Consider the following 19,288-nt stretch of genomic DNA (forward strand, 5'->3'; position numbering starts at 1 on the left):
ACCTGTATAACACACCTGCACATGTACCTCGGAACTTAAAATACAAGTTAAAAAAATTTTTTTTAAATCCTGTTTTGTACCATTATTTTTATAGAATTTTTCAAATTTATTCTTGGTCAATTCATTACTGACTTTCAAAGGATGATTTTATGTCCTGCTAAGAGTGATTATACATTGGTTATCACAGTAACTTCTGCCTGTGCCGTGATATGCTTATTGCTGATAACATATGAAAGTACTTTTCTGTCTGCTTTTCTTATCATCCCTAAACTGGTTTCATGGTATTTCATTGTAGTCTTCAGTAATCCTAAAGAATTCCATCCCGTGCCTGCCCAGTTAACCTTGAGCAGCCAGTTCCCCGAAGAGTCCTGGGGTTAACAGGAGGGCCTGCTCATGGTGAAAGTCCGGGGTTGGGGGAAAGAGACCAGACTAAAAGAGCATGTAAAAGGGAGCAGCATGTAATGGGGGTGGGGTGGGCGAATGCAGGTATTTACAGGACCTGGGAAGGTCACAGTGTTTGCACTTGTTTATATTACTAAACTTGAGGAATATTCTTTGCTTCCATGAAGAAATATACTCTCCTGTGTTCCTTGAAGCACTTAGCCCTACTGTCTATTCCCCTGTGAGTAATAAGGACGTGATGGAGTGAATGCGGCTGGCGCCCTGCCTGTATCCCCTTTCCCTGACACCTGTCTGTGCATCCATGCCCCAGCCCTGTGGTAAGGGTACATAGCTGTTCCCTTGCCTGGAGAATTTCTCTGAGCCAAATGGGAATCATACAGCCTGGGATATCACTCCTTCCCCGCCCCCCCAGACCCCTTACCTAAAGGTGGGATTAGCTCTGTGGTGCAACGTGTCCTCCAGAGCTTCATCAGGGATTAGACTGAAGCTGGTCTTCAGCTGAGACCACATCCTAGCTTGTCTCTGTGTCCTTGCCCTAGCCTGTTTTCCTCATGTCCCTGTTCCCAAAGGCACTCTCCCAGTGAACTACTTGAATAAGAATCCTTGTCTTAGTAAACTTATCTGCGGAATATCACAGATAATAATCCTCTAAATAATCCTGCCTGAGATAGTGAGGTCCCAGCGGGGGCTGTGTCTAGGAAGAGATGAAGGTGTTGCTATGCCTGCGGCTGATGAAATAGGGGAAAGGGGTGGGCGAGGGAAACTGCTAAATGCCCACATAATTCTGAGACATTTTAGCTTCACTGACTCATGGTACAGTCATGTGCCACATAATGATGTTTTGGTCAACATGCATATATGACAGTGGTCCCATAAGATAATAATGGAGCTGAAAAATTCCTGTCACCTAGTGACACCGTAGCTCTATATTTTAGAGTTGTGCTCCTTGTACTTCTATATAAAAAAGGCAATTGTAAAACAGCTTCAGGCAGGTCCTTCAGGAGGAATTTCAGAAGACAGCATTGTTATCATAGGAGATGACAGCTCTGTGCTTGTTACTGCCCTGAAGACCTTCCAGTGGGACAAGATATGAAGTGGATGACAGTGATGTTGATGATCCTGACCCTGTGCAGGCCTAGGCTAATGTGTGCACTTGTGTCTTAATTTTTCACAAAATTTTAAAAATAGAAAAAGAAAATTTTAAAATAGGAGAAAGCTTATAAAGAAAGAAACTATTTTTGTATAACTGTATACTGTGTTTGTGTTTTAGGGCAAGTATTATTATAAAAGAGTGAAAAAGTTAAACAAATGTAAAAGTTTTAAAAGTAAAAAATTTACAGTAAACTAAGATTCATTTCTTATTCAATAAAGAAAAATATTTTAAAATAAATGTAGTGTACCCTAAGTGTACAGTGTTTATAAAGGCTACAGTAGCAGCCAGTGATGTCCTAGGCGTTCACATTCACTCACCACTTACCCACTGACTCACCAGAGCAACTTCCAGCCCTGCAGGCTCCACTCGTGGTGAGTGCCCTATACAGGTGTACCATTAAAAATATATATTTTTTTGAGACGGAGTTTTGCTCTTGTTGCACAGGCTGGAGTACAATGGTGTGATCGGGGTCACTGCAGCCTCCACCTCCCGGGTTCAAGCAATTCTCCTGCCTCAGCCTCCCAAGTAGCTAGGATTACAGACATGCTAATTTTGTAGTTTTAGTAGAGACAGCGTTTCACCATGTTGGCCAGGCTGATCTCAAATTCCCGACCTCAGGTGATCTGCCTGCCTCGGCTGCCCTGAGTGCTGGGATTACAGGCGTGTGCCACTGTGCCCGGCCTTAAAAAGATTTTTATACCATATTTTTTTATTGTACCTTTTCTATGTTTTAATAAGTTTAGATTCACAAATACTTCCCATTGTGTTACAGTCATCTACAACACAGTAACTACAAAATATGCTGTGTAGGTTTCTAGCCTAGGAGCAATAGGCTTTGCAGTGTGGCCTCAGTGTGTGGTATGCTCTACCATCGAGGTTTGTGTAAGTACATCCTGTGATTTTTATGCAGTGATAGAATTACCTGATGATACATTTCTTAGAGCATATCCATAACAGTAATTTGTCTACTTTATTAACAAAAGCTCGGATAACCGTAAGAATTAAGGGATCTGGGTTTCATTCTGGTTTTGTTATTAATTGTGAAATTGGGTAAACTGCTACCATGGTCTCGCTTGGCTTCAAACTATGGCATGCTAGATTTTCTTTATACAGTCTAGGAATGCTTTCATAATGACTTTTTGTTAATAATTTTTCCATTTGCATATTATTTTTATTAGCATTTAGGTTTCATCTTTCTATTTTAGGCTCATCTCAATCATTAGTTTTAGATCTTGTATACGTACTGTGTAGCTGGGCTTTGCTGTTGCTTTTGTGTCTTCATCTTCGTTTCTTCATCCTTTATCTTTTGTTATTATCAGTATGAGGTTATTTAAGTTACTCATATTCATTATGACCACATACTTTTTGAATTGTTTCCTGACATCAAATTGTATATTTTATTTATAATATTTGTTTTTGTTTATCTCCCTTTCCTCTTGTGGTTTGGAAATTTAATATCCTATTTCTGATCTGGTACTGTTAACCTTCAAGTTTTAAAAATACATTAAAATGAATATTTTCTTTTCAACTTCAATAATTAGTTTCTAAAGTTTCATATTTTAACAAGATTGGATCTTTGGTGTACTTCTATTTCCCTGAGTTTCATTTTCTTTCCTTCAGGATATATGGAGACATCTGGAATTTTAGTTCTAGAATATTATACTTTATAATCTTTACCTTTAAAAGCGCTGTTCTTCTTGTTTGATAGAAATCTTTTTTTTTTTTTCTTTTAAAGATGGGGTTTCTCCATGATGGCCAGGCTGATCTTGAACTCCTGACCTCAGGTGATCCACCCACTTCGGCCTCCCAAAGTGCTAGGATTACAGGCGTGAGCCACCACACCCGGCTCTTAGAAATCTTTCTCAACAAAATTAGCCAAAATTTTTAGCCACACCATTAACTGTGTATTTGGACTCAACAAATTATTTATTTGTATAAATCATTCCTTGAATTATTTTTCTGGAACCTTTTTGAAAAATTTTGCCCCAAGAAATGGTGGACTGCAGATAATTTTTGAGTGTGTATTCAAATATTTATTTTTTCCTCATTTGAATGTTAGCTTAGCAGATAACTAAATTTTACATGAAAAATCCTTTTTTTTTTCTTGAAACATGTAGGATTTTCTCCTTATTTTGGAGTTTATGATTTTTATCAGATTATATTTATGTGTGTCTTTAAAAACATTTCAGTTCTTGCTTGGTAGGCTCTTTCTATCTGAAGGTTCAAATCTTCCTTCAGCTCAGAAAATGATCCTTTTTTATTTCTTCCTTTCCATCATCTTTTTTTCCTCTTTTTGGGAGACCTACAAATGGGGTGTCAGTTGAGAATGTGATTGGCTGCAAGTAACAGTGGCTTAAACAGTAGAGTTAATTTTTTCCTAGTAACAAGAAATCCAGGAGTGAGCAGCTCATGTCTTTCTGTCCTCCTGTTCTACATTCCTATGTAGATTTTGTCTTTAGATTTGCAAGATTGCTGCTGCATTTGTAGGCAGTGTGTCCATTTTCCAGGCAGACAGAAAGAGGGAAGGGGAAAGAGCAGAGATGTTCCTCTGAGACTTTGCCTTTTCACTGGGGATGGTACGGTATCCCCAGGATTTCTACCTGCATCTCACCAACCAAGCTGTATTGTATAGCCATTTGTTCAGTATGTTGGGGCAAATGAGAAGGAGGATTCATGTATATTACTTTCTCTTTTTTTGTAGTAGAGGTAGGCAAGGAAGAAGGAAATGAGAAACGGGGATCTTGTCAGTCAGTAGACAGTGTCTGCCACAGATCGTTATAGGACCTCTTGGACCTCTTTTCCAGGTCTTACAACATTTTCTCATAATGTTAATCTTTTTTGGCATTTTGCACATATGAACTCATTATACAGGTTTCCAAGTTGGGTTTCAGCCATGTCTATTCTGCTGCTTAGTTATACAGCTCTCTTTTGAGATTTTTAAAGGCAATTACTGTTTTTAGGCCAGGTGTGGTGGCTCATGCCTCACTTTGGGAGACTGAGGTGGAAGGATCACTTGAGGCTAGGAGTTTGAGACCAGCCTGGCCAATATGGGGAAACCCTGTCTCTACTAAAAATATAAAAATTGGCCAGGTGTGGTGGTGCACACCTGTAATCCCAGCTACTTGGGAGGCTGAGGCAGGAGAATTGCTTTAACCTGAAAGGTGGAGATTGCGGTGAGCCAAGATTGTGCCACTGCACTCCAGCCTGGGCAACAGAGCAAGACTCCATCTAAAAAAAAAAAGACAATTATTATTGACTATTATAGTTTTTTACACCAATATTTACTGAGAGTTCTTTCTGCAAGTCCTCTTATCTGATGTGGCACATCAACATACAGAAATTCTGTAGAGGCAGATGCATGGTGACACATGTTAAAATAGAAATTCAGAGGAAGAAGCAGTGCAGCAGGAAAAGTTTAGGAAAACTTTGAAGAAGGAACCTATTTACTATATTCTCAAATCCTACCAAACTTCTTTCTGTTCCTCAATTCTTCATGTTCTTTTAAATGTCTCTGCTTTCAGATGTGCCCTTTCCTTTATAGAACTGCCCACAACCTCATCTTTGGCAAATAAATGCACAACTTAACAAAGATGACTAAAGTGATAACTATGTTTTCATTCCCCTGAACTCTTGTTCTCTGGTTGTTCTTTTTAGTGGCATGCTTAATTTTTTTTTTTTTTTTGGAGACAAAGTTTTACTCTTGTTGCCCAGGCTGGAGTACAATGGCGTGATATCGGCTCACTGCAATCTCCGCCTCCCAGGTTTAAGTGATTCTCCTGCCTCAGGCTCTCAAGTAGCTGAGATTACAGGCACCTGCCACCACACTTGGCTAATTTTTGTATTTTTAGTAGAGATGGGGTTTCACCATGTTGGACATGCTGGTCTTGAACTCCTGACCTCAAGTAATCCATTTACATTGGCCTCCCAAAGTGCTGGGATTACAGGCATGAGCCACTGTGCCTGGCTGGCATGCTTAATTTTATGGATTAATCTCAAGAGAAATAAATCTTCTCTTGAATCTCTCTAGGACAGGGGACTGGTACAACCCAACCTGGTTGGGTCTATGGCCTGTAGGAATTGGGCCACACAGCAGGAGGGGGTGAGAGGTGGGCCACCTGAGCTATGCCTCCTGTTACATCAGCCGCAACATTAGATTCTTATAGGAGCATGAACCCTGTTGTGAACTGTGCATGGGAAGGATCTAGGTTGCCTGCTCCTTTTGAGAATCTAATGCCTGATGATCTGGGGTGGAGCAGTTTCATCTCGAAACTATCCTTTCTAACCCTGGTCTCCTCAGTCCATGGAGTAATTGTCTTCCATGATACCTGTCCCTGGTGCCAAAAATGTTGGGGACTGCTGCTCTGGGATACTTATTTAGAATTTAAAAAATATTTCCATCTGTGTTGGGAACTCACATTTGCAATGAATGGTACCCCCTAAGCTGAGTGTTTCTATTACCACCCTCACCAGTGAAATGGGTTTGCATCAGACCTCAGGTCACTCACATCTAATAGTACCGAGTGGGGGAGTCTGGTGGTGGATGTTTAGTTACCTGCCTGGACCCTAGCTATAAAAGATGCTAGTGAAGAGCATTTTCTGGTTTCTGTTTTAGGAAGGTAAGATTCCTAAAAGCTGGAAGTTCCCCACATATAGCAAGGGTGTATAGAGGTGCTAGACAGATAGAAAAAAAGGAGGCCATTTACTGCCTCTTACATATAATTTATTTTTGCAATTGCATAGTGCTGAAACATTTACATTTCTGTTGAATTTAATCTGACGTGCTCTTTTAACTTCAGTGTCATTTGAAAAGAATCCCATTCAGACAAGAATTTAAAATTAGCCACTATTTCAGCATCGATTTCATAGTTTTACTTTTTTGTGATTCTTTATTATTTCTCATTTAGATTGTATGGTGTTGACATCACTTTTATTTAGGAAAAATTGCAGTGTTTGTAAGTAATTAGGTAATATATTTAAAAAATTAAGCATAACTTTAATGTACCAATTGGTAAGTATATGTAAGAATGTTTAGGAGTGTATCATGATCCTTGTATTGATATACTACCATCTACCCACTTTTCCCCATTAGACATTTTATTATAAATAGCATGGCAACACATTTTTTATCAGTCTGTGTTCTGGGTTGCAAGTTACAAAGATGGACTTTGGCTAAAACAACAGAAAATGAATTTACTGGGAGTCTTGAGTAGTCCATGGACTTAATGGGAAGTTTGGGGAACTAGGTTTGTACATCAGGCAGATGTCAGGGCAGCCATAAGCATAGCTTTAGGAACATTCTGGTTAGGGGCTGGCTGCTTCTGGCTCCTCGGTCACCAGACATTTGCTCCCCAAGAGATGCTTGTTGCTGCTACCATCACTATTCCCTATTAATCATTTCTCTGTATCTTTGCTTCTGTCCCTCAAGGTTCTGGGTGTTTGCTTCCGATTAGCCGAAGCTAGGTAATTTGTTTGTCTTCTTGACGTTAGAGGGTAGAGAGGAGCGTCTTGTGGTGATCTCTCCCCTGCCAAGACTCACATACTATTTGCTTTCACCGAAACAGGGACTATGAATGCAAGAGTCAAGAGGATAAAAATATAAAAGTCTTTGTGCATAAAGTTTTTATAATGCCTCTGATTATCACGTAGGGCTTGATTCCTGGTATTAGCATCATGAAATCAAAATATATGAAATTCTTAAGCTTCTTTGCCCTCTACTTGCCCCTTTATTCTAAATATTCTTCACAATTCTTCTGTCCTCTTTTTGCATTTATGCTTCCCTTTATGACCTTACCCATTTCCATGGCCCCAGGGGTTTGAACCACTTTTCATATGTGGGTAAGTCAAGCATATTTATTTCAATCCCAAGTCTCTATCTGGAACTTCACATAAGCATATTTAATTTCCTAACATAATCTGTGCATATCCTAGAGGGGATGTCTGCCCATTTCAAAAGGTCCCAAACAGTTCATCATCTTTCTCCTCAAACCTACTGCATCTATATAACCTCTGGTTTAGATGATGTGACCACCATCAGCTAGTTCACAAAATCAGGAACCTGTTTTTTTTTCTTGGTGAGGCCACAACAAAGTTTCTTATTTTTTAAGTTTCTTATTTTAAATAAATAAATACTTTTATTTTAGGTTCAAGAGTATACATGCAGGTTTGTTCTGTAGATAAATTGCATGTCACAGGGCTTTGGTGTACAGATTACTTCATCACCCTGGTAATACAAATAGTACCCAATAGGTAGTTTTTCAGTCCTCTCCCTCCTGTCACCCTCTGCCCTCAAGTAGGCCCCAGTGACTGTTGTTCCTTTGTTTGTGTCCATGTGTACTCAGTGTTTAGCTCCCACTTATAAATGAGAACATGCAGTATTTGGGTTTTGGTTCCTATGTTATTTTGTTTAGGATTATGGCCTTCAGTTGCATCTATGTTGCTGCAAAGGACATGATCTCATTCTTTTTTATGGCTGCATAGTATTCTATGGTGTGTATGTCCCACATTTTCTTTATCCAGTTTTATGATTTTGCTATTGTGAATAGTGCTGCAGTGAACATATGCATCCATGTGTCTTTTTTTTTTTCTTTGAGACAGGGTCTCACTCTGACACCCAGGCTGGAGTGCAATAATGTCATCATGGCTCACTGCAGCCTCGACTTCCTAGGCTCAAGTGATCCTCCCACCTCAGCCTCCTGAGTACCTGGGATTACAGGTGCCTATCACCACATCTGGCTAAGTTTTAAAAATTTTTTGTAAAGATGACATTTTGCCATCTTGCTCAGGCTGGTCTTGAACTCTTGGGCTGAAGCCATATACCTGCCTTGGTCTCCCAAAGTGCTGGGATTACTGGCATGAGCCATTGGACCTGGACTGTATGCATGTGTCTTTATGTTAGAATGATTTATATTCCTTTGGGTATATACTCATGAATAATACTTCTGTTTTAAGTTCTCTGAGAAATTGCCACATTGCTTTCCACAATGGCTGAACGAATTTACATTCCTACCAATAGTGTATAGGTGTTTTCCTCTGTAGCTTTGCTAGTATCTGTTATTTTTTGATTTTTTAGTGATGGCCTTTCTGACTGGTGTGAGATGGTATCTTATTGTGGTTTTGATTTGCATTTTTCAAATGTTAAGTAATGTTGAGCATTTTTTTCATATGATTTTGGCCATGTGTATGTCTTCTTTAGAAAAGCATCTGTGTCGGCCGGGCGCGGTGGCTCAAGCCTGTAATCCCAGCACTTTGGGAGACCGAGGCGGGTGGATCACGAGGTCAAGAGATTAAGACCAACCTGGTCAACATGGTGAAACCCCGTCTCTACTAAAAATTCAAAAAATTAGCTGGGCATGGTGGCGTGTGCCTGTAATCTCAGCTACTGAGGAGGCTGAGGCAGGAGAATTGCCTGAACCCAGGAGGCGGAGGTTGCGGTGAGCCGAGATTGTGCCATTGCACTCCAGCCTGGGTAACAAGAGCAAAACTCCGTCTCACAAAAAAAAAAAAAAAAAAAAAAAAGAAAAGCGTCTGTGTCTTTTGCCTACTTTTTAATGGGGTTGTTTGTTCTTTGCTTGTTAATTTGTTTAAGTTCCTTATAGATTCTGAATATTAGACATTTGTTAAATGCATAGTTTGCGAATATTTTTCCCATTCTTTAGACTGTGTTTACCCTATGGATAGTTTCTTTTGCTGTGCAGATGTTCTTTAATTAGGTCCCATTTGTCAATTTTTGTTTCTGTTGCAATTGCTTTTGGCATCTTCATCATGAAATCCTTGATAGGGATTATATCCAGAATGGCATTTTCTAGGTTATCTTCCAAGGGATTTATAGGTTTAGGTTTTACTTGATTTTTTTACATGGTGTAAGGAAGAGGTCTGGTTTCAATCTTATGCATATGGCTAGCCAGTTATGCCAGCACCATTTATTGAACAGGGAGTCTTTTCCCCCATTGTTTGTTTTTGTCAACTTTGTTGAAGATGAGATGGTTGTAGGTGTGTGGCTTTATTTCTGGGCTCCCTCTTCTGTTCTATTGGTCTATGTGTCTGTTTTTGTACTAGTACCATGCTGTTTTGATAACTGTAGCCTTGTAATGTAGTTTGAAGTCAGGTAGCATGATGCCTCCAGATTAGTTCTTTTTGCTTAGGATTGGCTTGGCTATTTAGGCTTTTTTTTTGTTTCATATGAATTTTAAAATAGATTTTTCTAATTTTGTAAAAAATGTCATTTGTAGTTTGATAGGGATAGTTGTGAATCTGTAAATTGCTTTGGGAAGTATAGCCATTTTAGCAATATTGATTCTTACAATCCATGAGCATGGAATGTTTTTCCATTTGTTTATGTCATCTCTGGTTTCTTTGAGCAGTGTTTTGTAATTCTCATTGTAGAGGTCTTTCACCTCCCTGGTTAGCTGTATTCCTAGGTATTTTGTTCTTTTTATGGCTGGAATTGTGTTCTTGATTTGGTTCTCAGCTTGGATGTTGTTGGTGTATAGAAATGTTATTGAATTTTGTACACTGATTTTGTATCCTGAAACTGTGCTGAAGTTGTTTGTCAAATTTAAGAGCTTTTGGTCAGGGACTGTGGGGTTTTTAGATATAGAATTATGTCATCTGCAAACAGAGATAGTTGAACCTCTTCTCTTTCTGCCATTTATTTTTTTTCCTCTTTCTGGATTACTCTAACTAGGACTTCCAGTACTATGTTGAATAGGAGTGATGAGAGTGAGCATCGTTGTCTTGAGGAACTTGTTCTATGTCCTTGATCTTCACATCTCCCTTTACTCTTTCATAAAATTATCTCCAGGTTCTGTAAATCATACTTCCTATGTATCTCTGGAATATGTGCCATATTCCCAGAAAACATTCCTTAGTTCAGTCATCCATTACTTTTGTTCTAGGTTGTAGCTATTGCTTCTTAACAACTCCTGGGCTGAAACCATACACCTGCCTTTCTGCCTCCACTCTTCCTCTCAGTAGTTCCAGTTTTAAAATACAGACCTGATTATGGTGTTTCTTGGATTAAGGTCCTATTTTCTCCAGCCCCTTCCTGCCCACAGAGGTTAGTTGATCCTCTCTGGTTCCCATGGTGCCCAGGGCTTACCAGCTCTCTTCACACCTTAAAATTGTTGCTGCCAAGAGAGAACTCCTCGAGGGCAAAACCTTGTGATATTCATATTGAATCACCAGTACTTAACATCATACGTATGTACAGTAGGCATTCAGTATGAGATTTTCGAATGAATGTAATATATAGGTTTTGTAAGGTAATATGGAACAGATATTAGTTGAATGAAAGATGATCAATTAAGTTTGTGAAACCCAAGCAACTGATTTTATAGATGCCATGTTACTTTTAAGGAACAAAGTTTGAATCTACCATGTCCCGTTACAGGGTAAACCTGATTTTTTCCTACTTAACATGTCACAAAACAGTTTTTGAATGTAGATAAATAAGAATGTTATAAGAACCAGGCTGTGAAACGAAGAGATTTGTTCCACAGGGGAAAAATCCCCTTAAAATGTTAAAAGATACTTTATACAGGTTGGCAGATAACAAAACCAGAAACTATTTCATATTATTCTTTTACCAATGTTAACTCTGTCTCTCTCTCTCTGTCTCTCTCTCTCTCTCTCTCTCTCTCTGTGTGTGTGTGTGTGTGGTCCTGGGTACTGTTATAGCCATCTGAATATTTGGCTAATATATAGCCAGGGAATGACCTGGTGACCCTTGTTTCCTCTTAGGGTGATCAGTCTGGCTGGGTGGTCCCGGGAGAAGGATATGCGCTTGCAGTCAGCCAGCATCAGCAACTTGCTGAAATTAATATCAAACTCCAAGAACTCTCTGCAGCCTCCCCAGTGGTTTCCAGCTTTTCTCCAAGACTTGAACATCAGAATAATCAGGTATTTGAAGAATCCACAGACTGTTCAAGTTAATGTGTGCTAAAGCTAGTTCACATAATTTTACAATCTGCTTGTTAACCAGTTGCTTTTTCCAGTGATCGTTGTTTCATGACTGTGTGTATTTTCCTTTGGTTACTTCCACTTTCTCCTCATTTTTCTTTGATATGGTAATTTTCTAGGATGGAGTCACTGAGGAAATTTTTATTCTTATATTATTATATCTGTATGATTGAAGCTAATTCTCCATCATGATCAAGAGAGCGTGGAGGGAAGAAAGCTAATATGGCACTCAAAGGACTCCTTTGAGAGCCTTATTTTACTTTGTCCCTTTGGCACTAGGTATTAGCCGTGGCAGCCATTGTCCTTTACTCTGCCACATTCTTTTAGCTCCTGTAATTTAACATCGAGCAGTGAAGCTCATTATGTTGACTTCTCTCCTATAAGAGTTTTGAAATAAGTGTGTTTCTTCTCTCAGTAGTTCCCTCAAATGTTCTTTTACAAAGCAGGTGTGGTGGTTTACACCTGTAATGCCAGTACTTTGGGAGGTAAAGATGGGTGGATCACTTCAGGTCAGGAGTTCGAGACCAGCCTGGCCAACATGGTGAAACCTCATCTCTATTAAAAACACAAAAATTTACTGGGCGTGATGGTGCTTGCCTGTAATCCCAGCTATTCGGAAGGCTGAGGCAGAAGAATCGCTTGGACCTGGAAGGCAGAGGTTGCAGTTAGCCAAGATCGTCCCACTGCACTCCAGCCTGGGCGACACAGCGAGACTTCCTCTCAAAAAAAAAAAAAAAAAAAAAAAAAAAAAAGGCATATCAGAATATCAGCTTTAGAAAAGTAAATTTCTCTCCCACCCCTACATTTTAGTACTTCATGGAATCTGGTTTGGGTTTAGGTGGTAGACTGAAGAGAAAATATCTGACTGTATAAGAGATTAATAACCCTCTACTCTAGCAGCTTTGTAAAAGGTTCACCAAATCATTTTCTGTACAATTATAGATGGCTGTCATCTTCTTGGACCATCCAAAGATTTAAGTATCAGTAGCCTATAGGTGATCTTTCTGTTTTATAGTAAGCACTTCCTTTAAGCTATCAGTTGAGTGTTAGGGATCCAGCTTCATGCCAGTTGAAGCAACTTCGGGGAAAGGAACAGTATGAAGGTGTTCCAAGGTAACACTTTTGTGACTAGTTATATTTCTAATGGACAGGTGCAGCTGCTCCTGACCCATTAGATAGCAGTAATGGTGTGGTTGTTCCCACTATTGATTTGAAATTCTGCAGTGAGATAAAAATTTTTTTAAAGCGGAGATAATTAGAATCTTTGTCCTCACTCAAATGTATCCCAGGACTCTGTTTTTAATTTTATTTTATTTTTTAATTTTTGAGACGAAGTCTCACTCTGTTGCCAGGCTGGAGTGTGACCTTGGCTAAGCTCACCACAACCTGTGCCTCCCGGGTTTAAGTGATTCTCCTGCCTCAGCCTCCTGAGGAGCTGGGACTACAGGTGCGTGCCACCGCGCCCAGCTAATTTTTGTATTTTTAGGAGAGACAGGGTTTCACAGTGTTGGTCAGGATGGTTTCTATATCCTGACCTCATGATCTGCCTGCCTTGGCCTCTCAGAGTGCTGGGATTACAGGTGTGAGCCACCACGCCTGGCCGTATCCCAGGACTTAGGCATGAGTTAGGCTAGTTTATGTTACTGAATTCTGTTTTTCATAAAGGAGGAACCCTAGATGAGATAATAAAATGTTTCAGAGATACTCTTTGTTCTTTTCATGTTTCAGTTGATTTTTTTTGTTGTTAGATTTCAAGGGTAGCTGAAATATCAGAGATGAACTATGGTCTTAAATAATAGAAAATGTCCTTTTTGTGGTTGTCAAATGAAGTGAGGTCTGTGAAGTCTGAGACACTGATATAGCCATCCAAAAGGTATATTTTTGGCAAAAATATAGATGAGAATAACCTGGTGACCCTTGTTTCCTCCTCTTCTTGAAAGAGACAGATAATTCAGAGATTTGTTTGTCCCTTAGGACTTCAAATAAAAAGCGTGAATATAGTCAGATTTTTCTCATTATCAAGTCAATCACATTTTCAGAGTTCACATTTATAGTTCAGATAAGATTTTTTAAAAGTAATGAAAAGAAAAGCCAGTACCTTACATTTCTGGTACATACTGAGATTATGTGTTTTTATGTGAAACAACATATATTTGGAGAGAAAAGGGAAAAGAACATTTTGGGACTCCCATTGGATGCAGAAACAAAAATATACTGTAGTTGTTAGAAAGAAATTTTATGTGCCTTGCATGCAAAAAAAGAATATCTTTTGAGCTTTTGTTCAATTTCCCTTTGGCATTTCTTCATTTCTAACTAAAACCAGCATTGCACATTGAATTTTCAAAGCAGAAATGCTAACATGGCAAATTATTTTAGGGATATTATTTTGGATTGGACTACTTTTTGAATAAATACACTGTATCTTGAATAAACCCTGTATCTATTTAGTTGATAAATGAGTTCCAGTCAGTCGCTAACCCCCAAATATTCACAGTTCATATTCATTTTATTTTTAACTCTTCTGAAAACCATTAACTCACCAGTGATTTTTCTCTGTGCTCCTTAAGAAAGAATTTCTTTTAAGTGGAATGTAAATTTCTGCTTTTGAACAATTGAGTCAGCATATATTGAATGTTCCTGGGTGTAAAGAATTGCAGAGAACTTAAAGATGAGTCAGGCAAATAAAATACTTTGGAATCAAAAATTCTCACTTCAAGTTTGGCGCTAGCATTTACTAGTTCTGTGGACTTGGGAACTAATTAGAAGCTCTCTAAACCTCATTTTCCTTATTTATAAAATAATACTAATATTTTTTAGGGTTCTTGTAAATAGTAGCTGAGTTAATATACACAAGGTATTTAGCACAGTGTCTGACACAGTACTCAGCCAATAATATTATTGTTATAAATGATATAAAGAACTTATTTCCTTATGAGAGGTATTGAGTATACATAGAAAACTGTGGACAAGAAAGCATAGGCAAGTGCCATAGAAAACCTTTTTTTTTCTTCAAGAGACAAGGTCTCGCTCTGTCACCCAGGCTGGAGGACAGTGGTGCAATCATGGCTTGCTGCAGCCTTCACCTCCTGGACCCAAGCAGTCCTCCAACCTTACTCTCCCCAGAAGCTGGGACTATGGGTGGACGCCATCACTAGCTAATTTCTAAATGTTTTGTAGAGATGTGGTCTCACTGTATTGCCCAGGCTGGTCTTGAACTCCTGGCCTCAAAAGATCCACCTGTCTCAACCTCCCAAAGTGCTGGGATCACAGGCATGAGCCAACATCCCAAAGTGCTGGGGTTACAGGCTCATAGAAGGCTTTAAGTAGAGTGCTGTGGTGGTTCAGAGGAGAGAGAGAGAGAGCACATCCAAGGAATATTCAGAAAGTCTGTTTCCGTAAGTGAGGGGCAGGAGGAGGAAGAGGAGCTAGGGAAGGAGGCAGAGGGATCAGAGACACATAAGAAGACTACCATTATGTATCATGAGGCTGAAAACTGGTGGCCTACAGCAGTGGTCCCCAACCATTTTGGCATCAGGAATTGGTTTCCTGGAAGACAATTCTTCCACGGACCCAGGGAGGGATGGTTTTGGGATGATTCAAACGCATTACATTTATTGTGTACTTTATTTCTATTATTACTACATTGTAATACATAATGAAATAATTATGCAGCTCGCCATAATGTAGAATCAGTGGGAGCCCTGAGCTTGTTTTCCTGCAACTAGATGGTTCCATCTGGGGGTGATGGGAAACAGTGACAGATCACCAGGTATTAGATTCTCATAAGGAGCACACAACCTAGATCCCTCACATGGGCAGTTCACGATAGAGTTTGCACTCCTATGAGAATCTAATGCTGCTGCTGATCTAACGGGAGGCAGAGCTCAGGTGGTAATGCGAGTGATAGGCCACAGCTGCAAATACAGATGAAGCTTCACTTGTGCCTGCTGCTCACCTCCTGCTGTGGAGCTGCTGTTCCTAACAGGCCACCTACCAGAACCATCCATGGCCCGGGTGTCAGGAAGCCCTGGCTTACAGGACAAATTAAGCTCCCAGATGGGTTTCCTTTTGCTTACAAAGGATTTAAAGATATTTTTTAGCCAACATTTAAAAATTAGGTGAATTCCTATAGAAATCCAAATTTCTAGTTCTGTCTTGAAAAATTAAAATTAGAAACTATGCCAGCATTAGACCTAAATTCTCGCTTGGCAATTACTGGATTGAGCTGAATAGCGACTGCTCTTTCTGCAGGGCACAGATTCTCCAGTTTGCTTCAGTTACTCACCACTCTTTCTATGGCAGGCCCTGAGGCCCTCTTCATGCATTTATGTTACTTGTCCAGCCCTTGCAGAGACCATCAATACATTTTTGAATGCCTGCTTATTTCTAGGAGACACTACAGTGGCTGATGTAGTATCCAGACTAGAATGAAGCTTTGTATCCAGACTAGAATGAAGCTTCATCTCTGACCTCGAGGCAGCTTGTAGGATACTGGAGGATATGATGTAAACATAAAACAAGTTGTGGAGTGACTGTGAATGAAACAAGAACCACCACCGGATGGGCACTGATTGGATGAGAAGCACGGAAAGCGTGTGCTGCGAGAGCACAGAGAAAGGAAAGGTTATTTGGTGAAGGTGTGATATTTTAAAAATTCCTTTAAAGATTTCTTTTTGTTGGTCAAGAAAACAGTTTCCTGAACAGGTTGAAACAGACTTTCTGACTTATGTGTGTATGATAACTATAAAGTGGTAAGCTGGTGTGCACATAGATTTAGGATGATAAATGCGGTCTAGTCAGAATAGTTTGAAGAACTCTAGGAATATGGCTCAGAGATGAAGAAGAAGGTGTTGGTCTCTGTGGAAAGGACAGATAAGAAGTCTTCTTTTCCTTATGGGCTGGCTGATTGTGATGTTCTCATATAGATGCTCTGGCCTAGCACTTAACTTTATGGCACCATTTTAAAAGCAGCATTTGGCTTTTACGTATCTGATTTCCTTAGCGTAAAACTAAGCATGTGGTCACAGTCAAAAGAAAGAATGGCATATTACTGTTGTTTCTGTAATGTGAATAATATGTGGTTGCAGTTTTTACATCTGCTTTTTATTTTCGTTTTTTCTTAGCAAGAGAACTAATTGAAGCAATTTTTTCTTAAGATCTGTGGTTTAACTGTGCATACTTTTCTGAATCCATCTCGTAACCTTCAACAGATCGGTTCGTTCTTTCCACGTATTGTAAATCCCACCGTCAAACTGAGTGATGTTCTATGATTTAGTTACCGTATTTCTTATTTGTAGACGTATTAGATTCCAGCTCCCTCCAGAAATATCTAAGATATAGGAATTATGTAAGCATTCAGTTTCTTAAATCCTTAGCAACTGGATTCAATGGTAAATTCTATTCCATTTGGCTCTTTTATGCAAGTATAGTTTATTCATCTCTTATGCAATCAGTGTCAGTAAATCTAGAATTCCAGTTCATCATTCTATATATTTTTTTCTGGTTGGGAAGGGCCTCAGAAATGGCTCTGATTGACAGCAGGCATCACTGGGTTATTAAACCAACTAGTTTAATTGAATATAAAGCTTTTCCTTACTTTTATTTATTTTCTTATTCTTAAAATATTGATTCAGTTGTACACAATTTGGTAAGCTCCAGAAAAAATTAGCAAACATTTGATTGAGGAAAATTGTAGTTTTTATTGATCTCTTTTCTTGCCAAGATCATGCTATTATTGCTTACAGCAATAATTAACTTTTTTTTCTGGTCTCTTCCTGTCTCAGTATTAGCTAAAATTGAGGAAATACAGACTATTGTTTGACATGTAATTCTGAAAGATGTTTTATTATTGGGCCCAGGGATTTGTATAGTTCCAGCAATGGCCATGGACTCTACTTGACCCCAGATGTACTTACTGTGTTGGTTGAGGGCAGGAATTTAGAGTTTTTAAAATGTATGTTAGTCACAGGCACAGAAATCTTATTGACCATCTGCTCATTTCCAAAACTCATAGAAGCCACAGGAGCATGGATTTCTGGGTTGAGGAACAAACAAGAAGTTCCTTCAGAGGTCTTTACCTCCAGTGCCAATCTGTTAGATCTCCAGTTAAACCTGGGAAATGCCCTTGCCACCTACATTTTACAGATTACTGTGAAGTTTATATTTCTTTGTTTTCCTATGTTAAGCATCTGATGTAGTCAAGTTTTCCTTCGTTTTATGGCATTATTCCAAGGTGATAAAACGATCTGCCTGAATATTTCTTTCCCTACTTTTGGTACTGCCAGGCACATGATCCATCTGATGACAGGAAATAGCTGGATTCTATGGAAATGTATAGCATTAGCTTGAAAACAGGTCAGGCTGGCTTTATTTAGCAGGTTTGTCTTTTCCCAATCCTTAAGGGGTGCCTTATTTGCATATCAGATAACTTACGAAGCTGTGGGTAATTTCCTCTGTTTTTGACTTTTGAAAATGAGTTTATTTTGCTTCAAAGACCCCTTTTGGCCTAGTCAATGCCACAGATACTTTTTCTAAGCATAAACTCAGAATCTCTTGGCAACCAATTCGTCAAATCGACAAATGTCTGTTGACCTTGACCTCAGGGACAGTTCTCTTCTAGTGGCATGTCGAGGAGAGCTTTTCCTGAGTTCTCCATAAAAGCATTCCTGTATGACTCAGAAACACAGAAATGATATGTTGGTCAGAGAATCTGATTAAACATTTCTACTATGAGAAATCAAGATATTTCCTGACGATCACAACGACAGACGGTACTGGTTGGCACTTTGTTGTGAGAAAATAATCTTTCCTGGTGCCACAGAGCTTTTTGAGTATGCAGCTGGGCAATATTTGCAGCATCAGTGGCTACCTTTTCCTGACCCCTCCTGGCCTCTGCTTTCATCATACAATATTTTTCAGGTATTTGGACTATAGGGTTATGCCATCAGAGACCATGACAGAAGAAAGTTGTTATATATCCTTTGGGTCTAATTGTAGAGCATTACAGACTCATTAAGTTATTAGAGGGGGAAGTCACTTTCTCAGAAGTAATAGAGACCCAGAAAGTGAAGGTGACTTCCTCAAAAGTACACAGCTAACTGTTCCATCAGAACTGGAGCTGGAATCCAACCTTCAGGCCTATACCTCTTAGGTATGGAGAGTCACATTGTCAGAGCAGGACAGAAATGGCCTTGGTAGAAAAATTTCTTAAAAATAAAAAGCAGTGGATCACATCTGTAATCCCAGTACTTTGACAGGCGGAGGTGGGAGGATACCTTGAGCCTAGGAGTTCAAAATTGGCCTGGGCAATATAGGGAAACCTATTTCTTCTTCATAAAAAAAAAAACAAAAACCAGCCAGGCAAGGTGGTGCGTACCTATAGTCCCTGCCCTTTGGGAGGCTGAGGTGGGATCTTGAGCCTTGAGGTTGAGGCTTCAGTGAGATGTGGCTGTGCCACTGTACTCCAGCCTGAGCAGCGGAATAAGAACCTGTCTCAAAATAAAAGGCTTATCTGCTTGTGAAAATGATACATGTTTATTGTAGGAAATTCAGGAACTACAGTAAAAAATAAGAAAAATAAGATTTAAGAATCAGGATTTTTACCAAGTTAATTATTGTTAAATTTCCTTCCAGTCTATTTCTCTTATCTCTCTCTTTCTCTCCCCACCTACCCCCATCAGTTAGAGTTTTTGACAGGAAACACAAGGAATACCTAGCTTGGATTTTGAAGATAATTATACAAAGGGACTATTTATGTAGATTTAAAGGAGGTAGCAA

At 39.3% G+C, this 19,288-nt stretch overlaps 1 protein-coding gene across 7 annotated transcripts in view; it reads left to right on the top strand.

Annotated features, from left to right (window-relative positions):
• FSIP1 (fibrous sheath interacting protein 1) overlaps positions 1 to 19,288 on the top strand; it is a 195,680-nt gene that overhangs the window by 47,526 nt on the left and 128,866 nt on the right. For 6 of the 7 annotated variants that reach the window (XM_035259877.3, XM_078334396.1, XM_078334394.1 and 3 more), the window contains one exon: positions 11,294 to 11,452. The exons of the other annotated variant lie outside the window; for it this stretch is intronic. In XM_035259877.3, coding sequence (XP_035115768.2) covers positions 11,294 to 11,452 — 159 coding nt within the window. The remainder of the gene's footprint in view (positions 1 to 11,293; positions 11,453 to 19,288) is intronic. 7 annotated transcript variants of the gene reach the window in all.

This window comes from Callithrix jacchus, chromosome 8 (genome assembly GCF_049354715.1).
Source record: "Callithrix jacchus isolate 240 chromosome 8, calJac240_pri, whole genome shotgun sequence".
Classification (NCBI taxonomy): Eukaryota; Metazoa; Chordata; class Mammalia; order Primates; family Cebidae; genus Callithrix; species Callithrix jacchus.